General features: G+C 39.9%; 1 protein-coding gene across 2 annotated transcripts in view; it reads left to right on the top strand.

Moving 5' to 3' along the window:
* Window positions 1-33: 33 nt before the first annotated feature.
* PLCB3 (phospholipase C beta 3) overlaps window positions 34-23,412 on the top strand; it is a 2,354,563-nt gene continuing 2,331,184 nt past the window's right edge. Inside the window, exon 1 of one of the 2 annotated variants that reach the window (XM_044075790.1) lies at window positions 34-570. In XM_044075790.1, coding sequence (XP_043931725.1) covers window positions 472-570 — 99 coding nt within the window. In that variant the 5' untranslated portion in view covers window positions 34-471. The remainder of the gene's footprint in view (window positions 571-23,412) is intronic. The other variant, XM_044075791.1, reaches the window with a different exon arrangement.

Raw genomic sequence — 23,412 nt, 5'->3', positions numbered from 1 at the left:
CCTCTCTGAGATACTCTATTATTATCTGTTATTTAGGGCAAGGATCCGCCTCCTTGGATGTTTCTGATTGACACATAATCTCAACCTTAAATGCTTTCCTTGTTGGATAACATGATGGAAACGCGAGAAAAGGAATAAAAACTTGGGGGAGAAAGTCAGAACCCTCCTCACCGACCTCCCCAAGTTCCCCTCCATTAAGCAAAGGACAAACTAAAAAGGAGCCTCAGAACGTCTAGAGAGTTACAATAGTCAAGTTCCAAGACTTTACACCCGCTTCGGGTTTGGAAGTTCCCCGCCCACTCCGTTGCCTGTTGGTCCCGGGTTCTACACTGCTTCGGGTGGATTGCTCCTTCCGTTGGTCCCGACATCCGTTCCGAGTATCGAGTCGGACCGCCGCCAGCTGTTGTTTGGGTTTTTCTTCCCTGCTGCTAGTCTTTGGTGCTCGTGAATCCGATCCCTGTCATCATAGTCATGGCCGGGGCTCGTCCAGGAGTCCACGCTTTGCAACTCAAACCGGTCACTGTTCACGACACATTGAAAAAAGGCAGTAAATTCATCAAATGGGACGAGGTCAGGTTGCTTTCTTTTATTAAATGAGTATGATAGTTTGTGTTTTTTGTTTGTGGTCGTTTCTTGTAAGAATTCGTACTGTTCACTAACTTGGGAAGGGTGTGTTGGGAAAGTTACTTTATTTACGAAAAGTTTGTAAGCGCCTAAGTACCTCATTGCTTTCTCTCTATTTTGCAACAGAAGTACCCAGTTTGATTTTGATTTCCCACCAGGCAGTGTTATAAGGAGTGGTACTTGGCTTTCAAACCTTCTTTTAAGGGGAAAGAAGCGGCGAAAGAGATATGTCACATGGGAGCCAAAAAGTGTTACATGCAGTTTATTCCAGGACCAGATTAACAGTGGCTAGCTAACGTTAGTGTTGAGTTTAAGAAAATATAGTGTACATGTTGTGATTATTACGATTAATTCAGCTGTACACATTGTATTGTTCCTGCCGCTGTAATACCAAACTTTCCCCATGTTAACTTGCTCAGAATGGGTTGTCATGACAAACCAAATAAGGAAGTATGAGCCCCTAGAGGTAGTGGGTGGTTGTGTGTGACAGAGAAATAAGGAGAGGCAGCCCTAGGAAACTCACCTCTCAGGCAAACACCAGCTCCATGTTTTTTTTTTCTTTTAGAAGGGGAAGGAAGTTTTTTTCCCCCTCTTCGTGTGTGTGTGTGTGTAGCCATCATAAGTTAATATTGTGCATTATGCATATGTCACGAAAGGGCCTGTGTTCCAAAACACCGTAAGATCACGTAGAGGTTAAGGGAATGCAAAGCTTGCTGGTAGGGTAGTAATAACCAAGACTGCAGAACAGAATGCTCTTGTAGATAAAACGGAGGTTTTTAAGACATAAATAGTAACTGACAGTCCTGTCACATCCAGCAGGTTCCATTTACACGGTTACATGTCAGTGCTTAAACATCTGTAAGCTTTGAGGGAGACATTTTGTGTGCAAACCTAGTCCAGTGATCATGCACAAAGTTTGCAGAAACATTTTGTTGTCCAAAGTCGGTAGTTCTCATTCTTTAAGAAATGATGGTGCTGTTTTTCCTGTTCAAGAATTGGAAGGGATAGTGTATTTGTTCTTGCACAGTGTTTGCAAATTTCTGCAGTAACAAATGATCAAAGTATAGACCGTCAAAAGTGTGTTGAGTGTGAAATAGAAATAAGTTACGCTTTAGGTGTGTTCTGATTTAGTGCCGGTGCCTTGTTTTGTAAACGAGTACATGGAGTGTCATCTCACAGTTAAGTGATCTAGGAGTAACTGAACATTGGTGTAGGGGTGTGGTTTCCGAGCATGTAGGAAGCATGTCCCTTGTTGCACTTCAGTGTTTTGACATTCCATTGCAGTCAGATTGTGACAGAACTAGTTTTGTAACACAGACTAGTATGCTATTGCACCATTTTATGTTTCTGAATATTTAAGTTGCTGCTTTGCTTTGCAAGAAGAACTAGTTTGTAATGACCGCATAACAATGCCAGTGATGTCTTTATACTCTGCTTTCTTTTCATCCTTTCTAAACTCATTCCTGAATCTTTATAAGCTGGTTTTCTCTGACTTTTTTCAAAGAAAAGCATTTTCCTTGTGTGTAATTATGACATTTTATATGACTTTTTGTTTCCCCGTCTTGTGTTTGCTTTTGCATTTTGTTTAGAAGTAGTAGTTATTAGCCTTGGTCTCCTCCAGTTTGTGTTGGTTTTCTAGCTTCCAGGTGCCATTTAGGGCTTGCTCTGGAGGAAATGCATCTCCAGTACATCATATGACCATCCTCTGTTAAGTTCTGTAAGTTAATGTTGGCCTCAGGTAAGCTGCCTTGTGCAGGGTAAACTGTGCAGTGGTGTGACGAGCATATGTGATGCATACCTGGCACGGTCTTTGCTTGGTTCAGTGACCATAGATTCCCCTAAAGTAATATGGCTGCTGTCTATATGCTTCTTTGAAAGGGGAGCACTGTTTTCACTGAAGTGTTTACCCAAAATGTGTGATTTTTGTTTGTTTATTCCAGCTCAATGAAATTCCTCTGCAGCTGTACAATCCTATTTTGTTGCCAGTTTCTGGATGCACTTATTTTGCAGCATGTGTATACTGTCTTGTAGGTTTAATCTCTGTTTGTATGAAAGTAAAATTTTCCCTTCTATTTTAAAATGTTTGGCTTAAATTATTAAACTGTATCCAGTTATTCTTTTGTTAGTATGGATTATTTGTTTATATAGTTTACTTTGCAGTTTGCAGTAAAAGTATCAACTGTGCTAAAATGCATTCTTTTATTCATTTTCATTTTATGCTCTCATGTAACTTGGTTTGACTGAATCCAGCTCACTTAATCTGCAGTAAATAATAATGGCTGGTGCTGTCAAAACAATAAACTGAAAGCAAATGTGCAGTTCTGTCTTGGGCCTCTCTGCTATCCTGGCAAGTAGACTGTAAGTCTTCAGAATGTGTGCAAGCATTAATATGTGGGTATATAGCAGAGTTTTGTATTAGAAGTACCGTATTCACTGAAAATACTGAATATACCAGAAAGTTATATGAAATGTGTATATCTAGGCTAGATCCCACACTATGAACGTGCAATTTCTCTTAATGCTAGTAGCCACGTTTTTAATGAAACATTACATTATACTTTCTGCAGTCTACTTACATTTTGGCGAAAGACATTTAGGAGCTAGTGCATTGCTTTGTAGAAAAGAGCTTGTATGAATACTTTGGAAGCTACGTTTCTTCTTTTGAAATATGTTTGTGACTACTTTCCTACACCTTCTGTGCAAGATGTGACCTTGATATGGTATTAAGACTCCAGAGCTAGTTGTCTGCTTTTTAACTACTTTGCATGTTGCATATATGCTTCTTGGAATCATTGCAAGCTTGTGCACTTTACTCCTTAATCACATTTTGTGATGGGTTAATTCTTTTTTGTTATTTGGCATCTTCAGTACTTTCAGGCCCTCCCTCTTTTGCCTGCATGCTGCATATATGCTTCTTGGAATCATTGCAAGCTTGTACACTTTACTCCATAATCACATTTTGTGATGGGTTCATTCTTTTTGTGTTATAGGTTCATAGGTTAGTACTAAGCTAACTGCTCTTGTGAGCCATTTTAAGCCTAGCCAGTTATCCCTTGTGAGACTCGAACCCTGCACCTTGTGTTTGTAAGGCAAACACCTTAACCATTAGGCTACCCTCCCTCCCTTATTTGGCATCTTCAGTACTTTCAGCCCCTCCCTCTTTTGCCTGCATGCTAAGTTTTCTATAATTGCTCCCATATGGTGAGAAGTGTTAGTTGTTTTTCTACCTGTGGAAATAATAACGCCATGAATGTGTAAGTTAGTGGATATCTGTAGTTGTGCAGTATTTGTTGCTATTCCCTATTCAACTGATATCACACCTTTCTTCTGTCTGTAGTTGTGCAGTATTTGTTGCTATTCCCTATTCAACTGATATCACACCTTTCTTCTGTCTGCTCCTCCCCTTTACAAGCTCCACTTTGGTTCAAATTTTTAGTGAGTTAGTGAATTCTAATGATTAGCAGTCTTTCCAGTGAACTTCTGCAGTCTGAAGTTACTGTTCCTTCTGAGATTGCACCCTCCCAACTAAATGTTCTACTGAGAGATTATTATGTCCGTCCTCTACTTAAACAGATGCAGTTTCTCCAACTGCCTTTGTGAGCTGTAACTTGTGTTCGCAGTTCAGATATGGCCTTTTTTCAATCTAAAGGCCGTACCTATTTATTTTTTTGGCATTAGAGATTGCCTCTGACTGTGTAAATAAGTCCCTGTTTTCTGTAGCCAGTCCAGTACTTCACTGGATCACGGTTGGTGCCTCATCACATTCTCCATATTCCTACAGATGCCTCTTGTTTTAAATGTTGAGTGGTCAGGAATGGTTTCTGTTATGACTTTGGCAGTTACAAACTGGGGATGAGCCTTTTTCCCTACATGTTTCCAGTCAGAAGTTTATTAAGTCTTAATAAGCTACTTTTTGGGGCACTTTAGCTCAGAGGTTTTTATTTACGTTTTTGTCACCAGGTTAGTCAGTTAATCACAGCATGACCAGTTGTAGGCTTAGCCCAGGTTACATTAAAAGTAGTAGCAAGAAAACTTTAACTAATACAACCAACAGTGAAAGATGGAGGTAATGCAGGCTGCCCCCCCCCCCAAAAAAAAAAAAAAAAGATTCTGACATTGCATGACTGACTCAGGGTAGAGGGCTGTATTAGCAGTTAACAGGCTGCACATTAATAGAGACCCTAAAGCATATTTGCATCCCATAGACCAGACCAAGCAAGACAAATCTAATGTGGGTTAGTGATGTGTCCATGTAGACAGTCATATGAGCAGGCTTTCTGGAGAGCCCGAGTCCTAAGTGAATGGTAATCTGGTATGTGGGAGTAAGCAACCTCACTTAATAACCTACTTTATGCTGAAGCTGTAGAATTGGGATGCACTGTCAGTGAGAATTTTCATCCTCTGTAGAAAAAAATACTAACTTCAGTCTAGGTTTGAAATTTATCTTTTTGAGACTGAAGTATACAGTAGCTTGACTGAGGAGGGGATCGAGAAAGTACAGCTGCATATGCTGTTTACTGATTAAGAGGGCATTCAGCTTGGAGCGGAGTTTAGGCTAAGTGGCTTAGAGAACTTTTTTCACTTGCTGTGTTCCATTGTAAGAAACTAATGAAATATTAATCTGCATATGTGTATGAGTATATGTGTGTGTGTGTGTGTATATATATATATATATATATATATATATATATATATATATGTATATATATAATATGTAATGTGTGCATGTGCGTACACACTTTACTTCTGGAATACACAGTGACCTGCCCAAAGGCCAAACTTTCAAAATTGGATAACTAGAAAACAAAACTGCATTTTAGCAGGATGAAGACCTCTGCCATATTTCCAGACCCTGTATATCTCTAAATGTATTAACTGAAATTACACAACGGTGGGATTAAAGAGAAACTTAACTTCACTTTCCTATGAACTTGCTGTTAAGAAATAAAAAGATTTCCAACATAATGGGAATATGAAGATACCAAAGGTTCCCTTTTCATCAAAACTTTACTCCAACAGCTGTGAATAACTTTTATGATAGCACGCGCGCACGCACAACACTGGTGGCATTGACCATAGTTATAAGATGAGAGAAGGAAAAGGGTTACTTTGTTCTAGACAAAATGTCTGTAGATATCTGGTCACCTTAACCTGATTTTTTTTAATGCAATGTAGTAAAACAGTTACTGCCAAGCTCTCGTAGCTCAAAAGACAAAACTGAAGTGCCACATTGTCCGTGTATCTCATTTGCTATGAGCTGGTGCATGCTGATCAGAATGCTCCTCTTTTAGATTATCTGATTTTTGGAATTTGACTACACTACCAGCCCCGCAATTTGTGAAATGTGTATTTTTCTTAATTTTGTTAGTGCTAGCTGTGCACTTACATTTTGTTTTTAAATAATCTTGCATGGAAATTGTTTTGCTCATCCCCTCCCTTGAGAGTTGTGGGGACTGTGCTGTTTCTAGGCATCTGATTACTTTAGACCATTAAACAAGTCTTGATTTTATAGGCCAGTGTTGCGCTCTTGAGCTTTTCAGGATTGTTGTAGTTTGCTTTAAGTTGTGATTGTGTGGTGCTGTGCTTTGCACTGCAGTGCAGCACTGAGCACTATATATATATATATATATATATATCTATAATATGTAGGTGAATTTTTTTTTTTTTTTTTTTTTTGTAGCTGTACACTACTTGCCTTCACTAAATTTAATTGGTAGTCTCTTCTCTCGTTAAGTACAAGCCTGTCTTAGTTGCTGCTCATTGAGCTGCAAGGTGCTGGCAGCTGATCTTAATGCTAGTTCACAGCCTAGCAAAATGCAACTGCAGCAGCGTCCTGTTAAGTCGTGCATTATTAGCTGTTGAAGCTGCCACAGTGTTTACTGCTACTGTGCAGTTTTAAGGTTGATCTCTTAAGTTTATTCTTGTGGCTTTATTTTTCAGTACTGCCATTGCTGTTACTTTGCAGTCTTGTACAGTCTGTAGGTACAAGATTTCTTCATCTCTAATGAAATTTGACTATTATCCTTGCAAGACCTCAACCCACCTGGCTTGTGTACCTGCTGTTGCCAGCTTTATAGTACTTGCAGCTATTGTAGGAACTGAATAATGCTCAGTCAATGAGATATTAATGTACACAATCCATATACCTCTGGCAGGTTATACAACACGGAAGTAGCAGTCTCATTGAAAATTATTATCTGTGAGTACATCACAACACCCGCATCTCTGCTGGAGCATTCCAAATCGACATATACTAAAGCTGTTAAATTCACTTCTCAGGCTTCCTAGAAGTGTGAAAGAAGAGTCTCTGCAGAAATATACTACTACAACATTGCCACCCTCAAACATAGTTTATAGCCTGTACCCTGGTGACTCATTTCTGTCTACTACCAGTAAGTAAATGAGTGTCAGCAGAAGTATTCTTATTGGTGATTCAATTGTTTGGCACATTGACACCATACCTATGAGGCTGGACAAAGGACAGTGTAACAGTTGGTCTCTGATAATGATACAAAGGTTCATCAGTAACTTACACAAAGCTTATATAAATATGAGCAGTTGGAAACACATGCAAATGTCAGTGTCTAGTAGCACTTATAGGTTCATAGGTTTATACTAGGCTATCTGCCCTAAGGCATTTATAAGCCTAGCCCAAATTTTTGTGGCTTACGCCACCCCTTATATGAAAAAATACTGTGCCCATTAGTTTGTTGTGCCTCTGTCCAGCAGTGACACAGAGATGATTCTAAACCTACGATCTCCCATCCACAGGTCTAGATTTCTCTTGAACAGAGTCAGCGAGGTGCTCTGCCTCACATGGACCGGGATTTTATTCCACAGCATAGGGAGTCTCTGAGTGATAAATCTATCCCTCCAGCACGCCCTATTTATATCCGTGCTAAGGTTTAAGTCGCTTGCTCTAGTGGTTTTGGTGGATTTGGATTTTTGAGGTGGAGCATGTCCATTAATTCGGGTTGGACATGGCCTTGTATGTCAGGCACATGTCACCTCTGAGCAGACTGTATGCGACTGAGTAGAGCTGGAGTTTCTTCAATCTGGCAGCATATGACAGATTTTGGAGTCCCTTTATCCTTTTGGTGAGGAACTTTTGGGGTCTCTCCAATTGCTGCAGATGTCGGGTGAGATGCATCCCGAATGGGGCATTGTACTCGATCATTGGTCTGATAAGTGAAGAGTACAGGGGAACAATGACCTCACTAGATCTGGATGTGAATCCCTTCATGATCAGGTGGGCAATGTAGAAGGTCTTTCTAACCACTTTAGCAATGTGAGTGTCAAAAGAAAGGCCACTGTCAACCTGGGTCCCTGATAACCTCTTCTGTGCTTAGTAGATTGCCACCTGTATGGTAGCTTGGGGTTACCTTGTTTTTCCCGAAGGGTATGACTATACATTTTTTGGCGTTTAACTTCAGGCCATGGCTCTGGCACCAGCTATCTGTTTCGTGAGTCCCTTCTGAAGGATATCCGTGTCCGATGCACTTTCCACTATGGCGCCCAGTTTGCAGTCGTCTGCAAACTTTGTCAGCCAAAGTCCTCCCATGCTGGCCTGTACTTCTGAGAAGTAGATGCCAAACAATAGGGGCCAAGGACCGAGCCCTGTGGGACACCACTTGTGACCGGCTTGGAGTCTGACACAGCGCCAGCAACTCTAACCCTGTGGGTTCTGTCCTTAAGCCAGTTTGCAACCCATCTTGTGACATATGGGTTTACATTTAAGCTGGTAAGTTTTTCCACAATACCAGTGGGGTATTGTGTAAAGCCTTGCAAGGTCAAGGTAGGCTGTATGGACTGCCTTTCCTCATCAATGGCCTTGGTGACTGTTTGAAGAAGTCGACCAAGTTCAAAAGGCATGATCTTCCCTTGACAAAGCCAAACTGGGTCGGGTCCAATGTCTGCAAGTCCCCTATATCTTTGTTTATGAGCTCCATTATGATCCTCTCCATAGCTTTGCAGACTAGACTTGTTAAGCTTATGGGGCGGTAATTACCAGGGTCCGTAGAGGCGCCGCCTTTGTGGAGTGGGACCACAGTTGCCGTACGCCACTCCTTGGGCACGTATCCTGTGGTAAGGCTGAGATTAAACAGCTGCCTTATGTGCGGGGTTAATTCCTCATTTAGCTCGTGTAGCATAACAGCCGGGGACACCATCCGGTCCCATTGATGCTGTGTTTTTAGCTTTAGAGAGAGCAGCTTTCACCTGCGCATTTGAGATGTCCGGGAGGCTACACTCGACTGGGATAGTTATCTCTCCTTTAGGGGGGGGAGGGGGGTGAAGTTTGCACTGAACCTGTCGAAACTAAAGAACATGCAGAGACATGTTGGATCTTGGTATGTGTGTGTGTATCAAATGTAGAAAAGATGGTGAAATCCTAATTTCACTTGGAACAATGCCCAAGTACAAAGAAAAGATAATTGGCTTTAGCAATTAGTTTAAGAATTTTGGTGCCTTTCGGGGGGTGGGGGGTGGAGTAGAGTTCAGCATGTCAGCCTGGGGGAAGATGGACCAAATTGCCTTGCAAGGGATGGCCTGCACCTCTCATTCATTGGCTTTTGATTACTGGAAAAGCTGTTGTTGCCCCCATAGTGTCTCAGGCAAAAAAGTGGCTACTTGACATGCTAACAGAGCAGATAGAACTGGAATATGCTGTAGTTAACTATAGTTTAATGTTTACCATGCATTTAGGCCTGTGAGTTTTTTTTTGTTTTGTTTTTTTTGGGGGGGGGGGGATGATATATTTTAAAGCCTGCTATAGAGCACCTTCCATGTCGTCCACAGTTGACCATGAGAGTCCTAAATGTACTTGTTAAACCACCCGTAACAAAAATTACTTTTCTGAATAGGTGTTTTGTAACTATCCATCGATAGACTGGTGCACCTAGTCCTTAAAAGTTGGTCACGGCCAAAGATTCTTGGAATTGATGAAGTATTATTTCCTCGAATGAATAGTAATCCAGCCCACATGGAGGGCAGAACATTGTAGATGCCATCTTGTAGTATTGCCATCCCTGGTTAAATCTGACCACAAATCAGTGACCTTCTCATTTAACGTCTGAAATATCCCTGCAGTAAACAGTTCTGAATTTAAGGACTTCACAAAGCTTAAGGAGGTTTGACCACTTGAAGAGCTCTCAAGTTACTTACAACACTAGTCCCTATGTAATTTCAACCGCTTATACATTGGAGTTCTACGCAGTAGTACAAAAAGTGTATCAATGTGGTATTCCCCTGTAGAACCTAAAATAACAGGAATTTAAAAACTAACCACCTTGGGGGCCTAACCGTATAAATAAGCCCTATAACAAAATATGTCTGTGTGTGTATAGGAGGGCTTCCAAGTACTACAGACCCTGGGATCTATGTATCGATGAGCCTAATGTGTCGAATTTGGAAATCGATGGAATGTATTGTACATCGCTTCATTAACTGTGACATCAAAACCTCATTCAACTAATTCCTTGAGGCTGATTTTGCTGAGGGGAAGTAATGGTTATTTAATTTAGTTAATGTTTGCAGGAACATTACACAGGTGGTGTCTTGTGGTCACTTGGTCCACATAGCCTACTTGTATCTGGCCAAGGCATTTGACACCATCCTCCTTAATGATATTGTGAATAAACTAAGATCTCTAAATGTAGCTCTTATTTGGTACAGTAGAGAGCACACTGGCTGAACGATAGAACCCACATAATCAAGGTGGCAGATGCCATTCAGGAATTTATGAAAGTGACTAGTGGTGCACTTTGGCGTGTAGTGCCAAGAATCCCACCTTTTCAGCATAATGGTAATCATTCCAAACTCAAACATTCCCAGTAAGTAAAGGCAAGATGCAATTAAAATGTACTTCTCCAACTTCCAAACCACAGCCCAGGACCTGTGGTCGGCTAAGTTTACCAAAGACTAAACAGAATACCCTTGTCCAATCCCTTCTGAATGTGGAACCCCTACAACCAGGATTTATGCTTAGAAACTAGTGGTGTACTGAAAGAACTAAAGCAAAAAAGTGCAGTATTGTCGCATTTGGTAAACTGTCCTCTAGCATTTGCTACTTATCCAGCACCCCACTCAAGACTGACACGATTGTAAGGGATCTTGGCACCTTGGTCGACAGCTTCCTCTCCTTTGACTGTAGTGTAGCATCAGTAGTCAAGAAATCCTTTTATCTAGCATAGCTGAACTTTTATTTGGCCTGGATGAGATGCCTACAGATACTATTCCTCTGTACTTTGCTCTTATTAGCCCAATTATAAAGTGCGGTGCACCATTTATAATGTACCTATCCAGGCACATCACTTGGCTAGAAAGACCACAGAGGTTCCCAGTAAAAGATTAGTTGTGTACAGACCCTCCCTTTTGCTGTCAAGATGGGTTTGAAGCTCTTTCCCTGCACTTTGTTTATAGACGAAAGGCTATGTTTTGCATTCATTGCCATTAAGGACTTTGCCTTTTCTTGAGTTTTGTATCTTCTCAACATACTGCAGTTCAACCGTTACAAAATGAGCTCGCAAAAGAAGCTGACAGCTTCTCCCTTGATGGATCTATTTCAAGATTGAAGGTGTGTAATACTGGAAATGTATTAGAATATCTATTGATAGTAACTTCTTTGAATAGCACTTTAGAAATGTAATAACAGAACTCCCCAAGAAGATTAGAGCTGTAACTAGACCACATCCTGCTGTTAACAGCAAGACAGAAAATGGCTGAAGCATCACTGTTATGAGTCTGTGGAATTTCTTCCAGTGGAAATCGAACCAGTCTACATCAAGGTGGTAAATTTACCACAAAGCAAAGTACATAAAAGTAATACTCCTTCATAAGCTGTTCTACTCCAAACTGTGTCCTGACCTTGTACCCATACTAAACTGATGTTAATGATATGAGATTGCAATTATTTTGATAGGTTACACCACCAACTATTCACAGCACTTTTGCAGACCTACAAAAACAACACTACCAGAATGCAGGACCATAACTGATAACCAAATGAAAACTACACAATGTGGATAACTCCACAGAGCCAACAAAGCTGTCACCAATTACAGAATGTAATATGTTTAATACGGTGAAGCACCAGTAATATAAAATAATTACAGTTTAGCGCTTTCATCCAAACAGCAAATTTTTGGTTTACAAAAAAGTTAATTAGAAAACTGTTCTTGGCAATTTTTTAAATTGAAAAAGACACATGTGAATTTCAGTTACACAACCAAAATTTTCAGTTTGTTTACAAAATTTCATGAGGTATAAATACAAAACAAAAAACTTTGACCACAATATAAATGTGAAAAATATTTAGTCTTGAGCAGTGCTGTTATGCAAAATCCTGCATTCATAATTTTAGCAACAACACTGCTAATTGTAGATTTAGGTTGTACATACTGAGTGATTTTTTTAAATCCAGACACGCATCATTGCACATGCACATATTCTACACCTTCCAGACATTGTTCATGCATTTTTAAGGACTTTTAAGACATTTTGTTTCACAGGTAGCGCATAAAGCTCCAGATGGTATGTATTGCATACATTTACATTGTGGTCTAATTTTTTTTGATTTTTTGGATGTATTTATATTTCTATATATATAAAAAAACAATAAGAGAATCCACAACAGTAGTCTAGATGTTTTCTGGACTAAGAAAACTAATTTATTAAACAAAGGTTACTAATTACATCATTCATCAAATAATTTAGATACACTCTTTTTGAAAATTAATTCTTTTAAGACTTATTCATAAAACATCTTATCCAGTGTCAATGTAGAAATTGTAATGAATTGCCCCTCCATAATATTCTTTTTCATATTTTTGGATCATTACTTGTTAAAATAAATATGAATTAATAAACTTCTGTTTATAATAAATTCTTGAATCAAAACAAAATTCTCCCTCCTTTTTAGTTAAATATCCAAGTAATCCTATTCAATTCATATTTATACTTAAATCAGATGAGTTATCCAAATATTGAAAAAATATTCCTAATTTGGCAAGCTTCCCATATAAAAATAAATCATCCAAATATCTAGCATAAAACAGTGTTTTGGAGCTCCCATGGCAGTTCCAGAGTTTTGATGGAAATATCCACCATCAGAATAGAATTATTTGATGTATGATGTTTTGGTAACATTTGTTAAGTTTGTATTCTTAGTCCATGAAAAGATGTGGAAAGTATTTATTTATACCTCACTTTATGACTTTGATAGTTTTGAAATTTTGTGAAACACTTTTTGGGAACTTTTATATTTTTTACTACTTGTGTATTGCATTTGTATGTGCTGTTTCGGTTCAAATTGCCAAAATAAGTTTCTACTAAATGTTTTTATCAAAATCTTATAATAATTTTCTTTTGCTATTCATGCCTATGTAAATTAGTAATATGCCTTTAAGGCCACCATGTTGCTTGTGGAGTTCTATTAACACGTTACATATGGTTGCTCTGTTTTACATTTCTGAAGAAATCAGTTTAATGCTTGGATGAAAGTGCTAAACTCTAATTTATTTTATGTTACTGGTGTGTTGCCTTATTAATCGTACTACATTCTGTCATTGGTGATTGCTTTGTGGGCCCTGTTTATCCATTTTGTGCAGTTTGGTTATCACAACCGCAGACCTGTTTCAATAGTACCATCTGATTAGTAATTTAGCAAGATGTACAAATGTATACAGCAAAATGGAAATTTAAAGTAATTAACATCTCTACTTATAGATGGCATACTGTGCAAATATGTAATGTTAATACATGTGCATGCCACTCTGGTCGTTCTTGCAAATGGTCCATTGAGATTGGTGCACTACCCTGGTAAACAAATTTTCTCTTACCCTTACCTCCAGTATATTGGTATAAGAGATGTGGTAACCTCTAGTACGCAAACTGCATCTGAATCATGTGGCGGTTACACAGTTAGTAGCTTAGCATCTACATCTACTCTGTAACATCCAGTAGAACAATTTGGAGGGACGGGTATATCTTGCAGGGGATACTGCAACATACTCCCCATCCACATAAAACAAGTTCATTCCTGTTCATATTCAAGCACAACTTGGATCTATGGATTGGATATGGAAAACTTACCCTTGGATTACTACTGATGGACAGAGGTAGCTCCTAAATGTTTTATCCCATGAATAGGCCCCCTCATTATCTGTGGTATGATTCTGGTTATTCTCATTAAAGGTGAAATAATTTTATCAACCGTGTGAGGTCTCTAACAAATGGGGAAAAGTTATTTCAAGCACAAAAGGGGAAATTTTAGCCTGCAAGGACAGCTAGACTAGTATTTGCCTATGATATTTCTTCAAAGTTCAACGTAAACCAGCCTTTAATTCCTCATCCACTATAGCTGCAAAAGCTAAAAACTATTTTCTTTTCACCGTTGTATAATGTATACTATAAAGATTCAATCTTTTGTCTATCTTTATGTAAATAAGTTTTTAACACATTTTATTTTTTAGTGAAATGTCTGAACTGACTCTCAATTGATGCAGTATCAGTAAGTGATGAGAAACAAAAGATTAAACTGTATTGTATAAAGGATCTTCTATAATGGCCACAAAAAGGGCTTCTAGAACCTTTGGTTCTTTACTATCAACTGTACTTGTATTATTATTCTCATTTTTCTTAAGACCTTAACTTCTTTTATTTGAAACTTAAATATGGGTTAATTGCATGCAATTTATACCAAGATCCATAATCTGTTTAGCAGTTTCTAGTTCCCCCCCCATCATCATCCTTTAATACTGGATATAGGTGTTTACTAAGCTAACAACCACAAGGGCCTTTTTAAGCCTAGCCATGCATCCCAAATCTCTGACAAGTTCTGATACTCTTGATAAGTGTAAGCAGGGGCTTGGGAGATGAAACCTTTACAAGCAGGGCCTAGGAGGTGAAACATTTACAGGTTGCCTGTGTCCATTAGAGACGTAGGTGCCAAACCAGGGATGAATATACTGTTCCCCATCCAGTTGTCCAATTTGCACTTGAATTTGATTAGGGAGGAACTCTGCTTCACATTGATGGGGAGCCTGTTCCAGAGACCGGGTAGTCTGTAGGATACATACCTGTCTTTCCAGCAGGTCTTATATGACAGGCAATGTTTAAGTCTTTAGAACGGGTAATTCTGCCGCTGTTTTTTTTTTTTTTTTTTTTTTTTTTTTTGTGGATATACAGGAGGCCCATCAAGAGTGGGGTCTGACAATGCCCTGTATACAGGGGTGGCTCGTGCTATAGGACTGCAGCCCTCCCACCTAGAAACAAAATAAATAAAAACGTGAAACATAAAATTAAAAAATATATATATTTTACGAGTCCCGGAACTTCCGCACATGCGTGGACACACTCAGACTGCCCTGCAGATGCCCAGGAATCTGTGTGGTAGACTGCACAGAAGAGAGGAGCTCCGGACTGCTTTATCCACAGACAGGAACAATCAGGAGAGAGGTGAGGTTAAGCTCTCACAGGGATTCAAGCGTAAGACTGATCAGGAGAGAGGTAAGTTGAGTTTAAGCTCTTGCAGGGAAGCGTTGGATTCGAGCGTGGGTTTGGAGTTTTGCTGCTTCATGGATTCGAGCGTGGGTTTGGAGTTTGTCTTGTGGATTCCGGGTCCGGACACATTTACAGGTAGTGGGTTTGGAGTTTAAGGTGTGTGTGTGTGAAATGCCCCATTTAACACAGTGGTGGGTAGAGATACTCAGGCTTGAACCCTGTACCTTGGAAGCAGGTAGCAAGGACCTGAATTCCCTACCCACCACTGTTTGTAAAAAATTGCAGATTTTTGCCTCGTATTTGTTCTGCTCCTCAAAATCTATCTTCATTTTTCCTTGCAAAGGTCTGTAGTGCAGTGGTGCACTGGTAGCATTGTTGCCTGACAGCTACAGGTTCTCTGGTTTGATTCTTGGCTGGGGTGGCTTCTGTGTGGAATCTGCATGTCCTCCCATATCTTACAAAGATGTGTCTGGAGTGTTTCTCCCTGCTCCTGCTGAAAATTGACTTTGTTTTGTTCCAAGTCAGACTAGCTTCCTGGTTAACAAATGTTTAAAAATAACAGGCATTTGAATTATAGACTTCATATTCTTCAGAAAGTACATGGTAGCACAACCTTTTATTCTAGCAATTGTCTAAGTTTATAACATGGATATTTGAAATATGCCCATATTTTTGAGACTGTATTCCCCCATTATTGGCCTCGTCCATGTGTTTTTTTACTAAGGTTGAGAGCTGTGGTGAGAACTGAATTCACTGAATGTTTGGGGGCTGTATTCCCCCCGTTACTGGCTTTGTCCACATGTTTTTGTGCTAAGAGGTTGAGAGCTATGGTGAGAACTGAATTCACTGAATGTTTGGCAGCTGTATTCCCACATTATTGGCTTTTTCAGGTCTTTTTTGCTAAGAGGTCGACTGCTATGGTGAGAACTGAATTCACTAAATGGTAGCCATTTACATTTGTCTTCCTCTGTTTCACAAAACAGCTGATTTGGAATAGTGGTATGTTTCTCTGACTGTTTTGCACAGGGTCCCCTGGGTTCAAGACGTGGCAGTGAAATGTATGGTAACACAGCATTTTATTCTAGCAACGTTCCAACATTATACAAGCAATGTTTAAAATGCCCCCCCCCTCCCCCCAATAATTTTTGGCTTTTTCCAGATTTCTTATGCTGCAAAGTTCAGAGATTCTGCTGAGTGTTGAGCTGATTTTACAAGGAGCTGAGAGCTGCAGGGGAACAAAAGTTTAGTGCTGCTTATGCTAAGTCTGCTTGCATTGTTAATAGCACAACAGGTAGTGTACTTGCTTTTGATGCAGAAGGCTGTGGGTTCTACTCCCACAGTAGGTAGATGCATTGCTGATACTGTACTGTGTTGTAAAGGGGGTGGATGCTGCAGTCCTTTTTGGCAAAGATACCTAGTAACTATGAACCTGTTATCAGTTTGCCATCCATTCCCTATTGTGGTATTACTAGCTTATCATTTTTTTTATTGCATGCAACATAGGCAATTTATTCTTCAAGGGCAACAGGCACTTTATTTGTAGATGAAACCATGACATATAAAGTTGTTTGCTAGCAGCAACCTCTTATTAGTTACAGATTTCTTTAATGTGGATTTTACTACTTCAGAGATTGTGCATATTTACTGATACTGGTGGACTGTAGAAGGTTGAGTAGACTTTTTTTATGATGGAAATGTTCTGAATTGGGCAGTTTTGTCATTGGTGCATGCATTTTGTTTCATTGTTTACTGGAAAAATGTTCAAAACAAATTTAAAATGCCCTCTAAGAACTGTATTGTATATATTCCTTTTACAATCAGGAAGGTGCATCAAAGAGCATGTGTATGTTTTGTGTTCAAGGGGCCTATGATTTTGAAAACAGCCCAAAGTTAATCGTTATCTGCCACTGGCAAAATGTATTTTCTTTAAATGTGGGTTTCAATGCTGTTTCAATGCATGTGAGTTTCAAGGGCAGAGAAGTTTTAATAAGTATATTTTCATTGTGAGACTGCATTGCTTTAACTGATATCTATTGGGGTTTGTGCTGTAAAATGCAAAATAAAACTTTCAAATGAAGTCTAAATCATCACAGAAGTAAAGCAGTATGCACATTACAGTGTTTTATGGTAAATGGGGCAAAATAAACAAGGAATGAGACATTGGAATGGCTGCAGGGGGGAGGCTCCATTCGACCATGATTTTGTGAGGGGGGGGGATGGTAGCAAACTCAGACAGCCCTGGTTGAACTATACCTCTCAGTTGTCCATATTTTTGCAGAATGAATAGATATTTGCTTCTTATTTTTGGTTTGTTCCTCATAAAAAGTTTGGTTTTCTAGCAAATCATTTAGGAATGAAGTTACTAAATGACAGACATAGAGTTTCAGACGTCATAACCTTCAGAAAAATGCATGCTAAAGCAAGACCTGTTATTCTATCAACTGTCTAAAGTTTATACAAGAACAATTTTTAGTAGTTTGTATGTTCCCCCAATATATTTGGCCTTGTCCAGATTTCCTGCATTAAGAGGTTGAGAGGTATGTGCAAATTGCTTTGTAGAATTAGGAATATCCAAACCTCTCAATTGTCCCCAATTTTGGCTCAAAATGTTGCTCTACCCTAATAATCCCTCCTCAAAATGGCAATTTTGGAAGAAAACGTGGAGGGTTTACAATTGTATATAACTGTAATGATCACAATTATAGATTACTTTTATTTCAGAAATGCATGTAGATGCTCTTAGTTAGCTGCTTCAGTTAAGTGTTAATATTAAAAAGGTGTCCCTTCTTTGACAGGTTCCCAGCTGTATTGTGTGGCAACTGTATATTTTTGCATCACATTTTTGGTCTGTTTTTCTTGTGGTTTTCTGGCAAATTAGTGGCAAGTCATTAAAGATTGAAGTTGGAAAATAATGGCAGACATTTGAGTTTCAGATTTCGTACCCTTCAGAAAATTCGTACTAATGCAAGACCTACTACTGTTCTATTATCTAAGTTTATAAGAGCAATATTTAAAAATTGTCCTTATTTTTGGGCCTGTGTCCCACTTCTAGTTCTATGTATGGCTTTGTCCAGATTTCTTGCTCTGAAGTTGAGAGATGTGAGTGTCAGAGCCATTACAGTCCGCCAGAGACTTTTTAAATTGTGACATACTTGTTGCACCCCACTCCCCATTGTAGTGTCTCTGGATGTGTCCAAGGAAGGCAAGGAGCAGCTATGCAGTGTAAGTGTGCAGAGTATTCCCCATCCAAGGTAGACCACAAGTACGACCGTGGCTTTTCATCTGTCCTTGATTTTGCAGAATGTTCTGGTTTTCTGTCATATTTTTATACTGTTGATTTTATGCTTCTTATTATTCAGGAAATGCATGCTGTTACAGTGCCCTGTTGCTCTGTTTAAATAGCAATGATTTAATAACCATCAGGTAAGCTTGTCAGAGATTGTAAGATGCAAGTAAGCTTTAATAAGTATACTGTTAAAGAATTACCAGCATTGAAAGCCTTTTTGTTGCTATGCAGAGAATATTTACATAACTAGATAATGTATAAGCCGTGGGTATTGAAATGCATATGACAGTATTTGTAATAAGGACAGGATTACAGTATTTTCAGAAGCTCATTACATTTGTTGGAGACGTGCAGTCTTCTTTGCAGGCTTTACCCGTAAACTAAACAGAATGCTAATCTATCCTGTGTGGTCCATAACTTGTGCAGGAATCCTTTAAGCAATTTATCTTGAGCTTGTTTCTTGTTTTGCTTTTCATTTTTTACTTGTTTCATGGGGAAGACATGATCGAAGTAGATAGTTGTGTCAGGCAGCAGGGTCTTTTCTGGATAAGAAACAATGTTTATCACAGAGATTGCTACTTTCAGCATGTTACTTGGTAATTTTATAAAGCTGAATATAAATTATAATTAGAACTGCAGTGCAAGGAGTAGTGGTTTGAGTTGAGTGCAGCTTGTTTTTTTATACTTGATTTTGACTGGCATTCCAGTAATGTATTTAAAAAAACAATTTTTTTTTCATGCCTCACAACCTGTTTCCATCTGGATATTAAGTAAGCTGTCATGTAGCCAATGCATTGAAATATTTTTTTCTTCTACACTTCATTTTGTCTTGATTGGACTCTCGTAATGACTGTTTGACACCCAGGGCAATGTATTTAAAGTTCCAGTTGTTGTGGTTTTGAGCATAGCCCCACCCCTTTGTAGTTGGCCCCACCCCTCCCATTGGCCCCACCCATTCAGCTGCCTCCTGCAGCTAGGGTTGCCACCTTTTCAAATGGTCAAATTGGGACATTTTCGGGGCACACATCAGATTTTACAGACAGACACATACCCACAGTCAGTACAAAAGATAGAACTTTACTTTTTTGCCTAAAGAAAAGCTTATTCTTGTAGCAGTTTAGTTGCTTATTCTGTTTCTTGTAACATTTAGGTATTTTAGATACAGAAGTAACTATTTTATGCAACTATTACATATAATATGGGACATATGTCCTACAATCTCAGGACATTTGCCATTTTTAATATTTTTTGTCAGGACACAACTGCCCAAAGAGGGACTGTTTCTCGCAAAGTGGGACAGGTGGTAACTCTACCTGCAGCCCTCCTTTAATTTGAAGTCACCAGCCGCCACTGCCTGTATATCGGGCATAGATCTCCCCTCAAAAGCCTGTAGGAGACCGAATACAGGATAGGGCCTTGAGGCAAGTCTGCATAGAACATTTTACTTGCGCCCTGTGTTCTTTTATTGAGGAAGCTCTGTGGACATTCCAGTTGTTGGATATGCCTCATTAGGTACATACCAAAGGGGGTATTATACTCTGATGGGTGTGATTTTAAAAGCAGAAAACTGTGGAACAGTGACCTTCCTTGGAACTGGATGCCATAGCTTTGTTTAGAAGTTACACAACATAGAATGTTTTCCTGACTACTGTAGACATCTTATGGTCAAAGAATGTGTGTCCCTAAGTCCCTGAATACTGGGTCAGTTCTAAGGGGTGTGTTTTCAATATGATCGTTACCAGGGGTGAATGACTGACTTCCTGAAGGTTACTATTATGCATTTCTTGGCATTTAGTTCTAGTCCATGGTTCTGACATCCAGTTGTTTGTCAGCCCTTCTTGGAGAACGTTTGTCAGTGTGGGATTTAATGACTACTCCTAATTTGCAGTTGTCAGCCAGAAACCATTGACATTGGCCTTGACTTCAGAGAAGTAAATACCAAAAAGGAGCTGTCCCTGGACTGATCCCTGAGGGACTCCACTTGTGACTGGCCTCCCTTTGTAGAGATAGACTCCCCAGTTCTAACTTCCTGGGTCCTGTATGTGAGCCAGTTGACTGTCCATCAGGTGACCATAAGAGTTTGTATCTAATCTCTTGAGTTTGTCAATAATGCCCGATTTGGGGTATTGTCAAATGCCTTAGCCAGGTCAAGGTAGGCAGTGTAAACCATTTTGCCCTCATCCATTGCTTTGGTGACCTTCTCAAAGTCCACCAGGTTTTGTAGACATTACCTGCCCCTGATGAAACCAAACTGAGCCGCTTCCAGTGTCTGGAGGTTTGCTGTAGTATTAGTGATCCATCCATCCATCTACAACTCTGTTTTTTTTCTCATGTTTGCACAGGGGGGTTGGGGTGTCACTTTACCAGAGACAGTCATTTAGAGCCAGAGTTTACAATGCTGGGTGGCTAGCCCTGCTGTGGTAGTTCTTCCACACTGCACACTCGTGCTTATGGCCAATTTAGTGTGTCCAGTCCACATACTATTGATCATTTCCATGGCTTTACATGCAAGACTGGTGAGACCTGTAGGCCTGTAGTTTACAGGGTCTGTAGATGGCTCTCCTTTGTGCAGAGGGATTACTGTTGCTGCTCTCCATTCATGAGCCACAAAGCCTATTTATAGGCTACAGTTAAATAGCAATTTCAGAGGTCTTGATAGATAATGTTTCATGCTATTTAGAAAGCATCTTGGAATATTGTCTGGGCTTGCTGATTTAGTGTTCTTGGCCTTAGTGAGAGCATTAAGGACCTGTTCCCTAGGATAGCAGGTGAGAGTGGTATTTCCTGAGGGAAGGTTGAGGGGGTGGAGAGAGGGGTAAAGCTGGAGCTGAATATATCGGGCCAGTAGGTTTGCTATATCTTCTGGTTCAGTATAGGTGGCTCAGTTTACAATGAGCTTTGCACACAATTGTGTATTGCCTTTGAGGTTGTGAACAAGAATGCCTTGTGGTTGTCCATTGCCTGGGAGGCCAAATTTACTTCAAATTTGGCTTTGGTAAACTTTATTTGTCCTCTGTGTTTTAGTTTTGAGAGTGCTTTTAACCTACTGGGTGCTGCACCTCTTAATTTTTCCCATAATTTTCTTCCTTCTGTTATATTGCCAGTGACTATGTGAGGTATTGCCAGCTATGCCAGAAGTAGGGCAATGGATGTGCAACCTATGCCAGCACAGCTAGCTGCAGTTTTGTAAGGATTTATATTTCATTTGTATCTTTTTTTCTTTTGGCTGCTCCCATTGGGGGTTGCCATAGCAGATCATCTGTTTCCATTTCTTCCTGTCCTCTGCATCTTTTTCTGTCACACCAACTACCTGCATGTCCTCTCACCACATCCATAAACCTTATTTTAGGCCTTCCTCTTACCTGGCATCTCCATTCTTGGCAACCTTCTCCTAATATACTCCGCATCTGTCCTCAACACATGTCCAAACCAACGCAATCTTGCCTCTCTGGCGTTGTCTCCAAACTGTCCAACCTGAGCTGGCCCTCTTGTACACTCCTTTCCATCCTTGTCACTCCCACTGCAAATCTTAACCTCTAACTCTTCACCACCAGCTCTTACTCCTGTCTTTTTTGTCACTGCCACAGTCTCCAACCCATATAACATAGCTGGTCTCTCTACCATCTTGTAGACCTTCTCTTTCACTCTTACTGGTACCCGCATGTCAAAAATCACTCCTGACACTCTTCTCCCCCCCACTCTTCTCCGCCTGCACACTCTTCTTCACCTGTCTTCCACACTTAATATTACTCTGAACTGTTGATCCTAAGTATTTAAACTCGTCCACCTTTGCCAGCTCTATTCCCTGCATTCTCACCATTCTTCTGTCCTCCCTCTCATTCACCCACAGTCCTGTTGACTTTCATTCCTGTCCTCACTAGAGCACATCTTCACCTCTCCAGTGTCTCTTCAACCTGTTCACTACTCTCACTACAGATCACAATGTCATCTGCAAACATCATAGTTCATGGGGATCCCTGTGTGATTTCGTCTGTCAAATTGTCCATCACCATTGCAAATGAGAGAGGGCTCAGAGCTGATCCTTGATTGTAATACTGTCTCCACCTTGAACACATCACTCCTATCGCAGAACTCACCACTGTCGCACTGCCCTTGTACATATCCTGTACTACTCTTGCATACTTCTCTGCCACTCCCAACTTCCTCATACAATACCATAACTCCTCTCTAGGCACCCTGTCATATCCTTTCTCTAAGTCCACAAAGACACAGTGCAACTCCTCCTGACCTTCTTTATAGTTCTCAATCAACACCCTCCGTGCAAACATTGCATCTGTAGTGCTTTTTCCCAGCATGAAACTGTACTGCTGATCACTAATCCTCACCTCCCTTCTTAACCTAGCTTCCACTACTCTTTCCATAACTTCATGATGTGTCTGATCAGTTTTATCACTCTGTTATTAAAGCTCTGCACATCACCCTTATTCTTAAAAATCTGGACCAGTACACTTCACTCCTCAAGCATCCTCTTACTTTCCAAGATTTCAGTAATCTGGTTAAAAACCCCACTGCCATCTCTCCTAAACACCTCCATGCTTCCACAGGTATGTCATCTCAACCAACAGCCTTTCTATTCTTCATCCTTTTTCATAACTTGTTTTTACTTCCTCATTGTTAATCCATTGCACTTCTTGATTCACTGTCCACACATCATCCAACTTTTTGTGTCTCTCATTCTCTTCATTCATTAGCCCCTCAAAGTACTTTTTTTTTTTTTTTTTTCCATCTGCTCAATACACTCTCCTCGCTTGTAAATATGTTTCCCTCATCATCCTTTATCACCCTAACCTGCTGCACATCTTTCCCAGCTTGGTCCCTCTGTCCAGCCAATTGGTAAAGGTCCTTTTTCTCCCTCCTTAGTGTTCAACCATTCATATAATTTGCTTGCACCTTATTCTTCACCACCTCTCTGTTCACCATATGCCTCATCTCCTTGTACTCCTGTCTACTTTCTTCATGTTTCTGACAATCCCACTTCACCA

The sequence above is a fragment of the Protopterus annectens genome, chromosome 6.part1 (genome assembly GCF_019279795.1).
Source record: "Protopterus annectens isolate FY-2018-M chromosome 6.part1, PAN1.0, whole genome shotgun sequence".
NCBI classification, from domain to species: domain Eukaryota; kingdom Metazoa; phylum Chordata; order Ceratodontiformes; family Protopteridae; genus Protopterus; species Protopterus annectens.
Note: the sequence above shows the minus strand (reverse complement) of the source record. Positions and strands in the feature narration are given on the sequence as shown.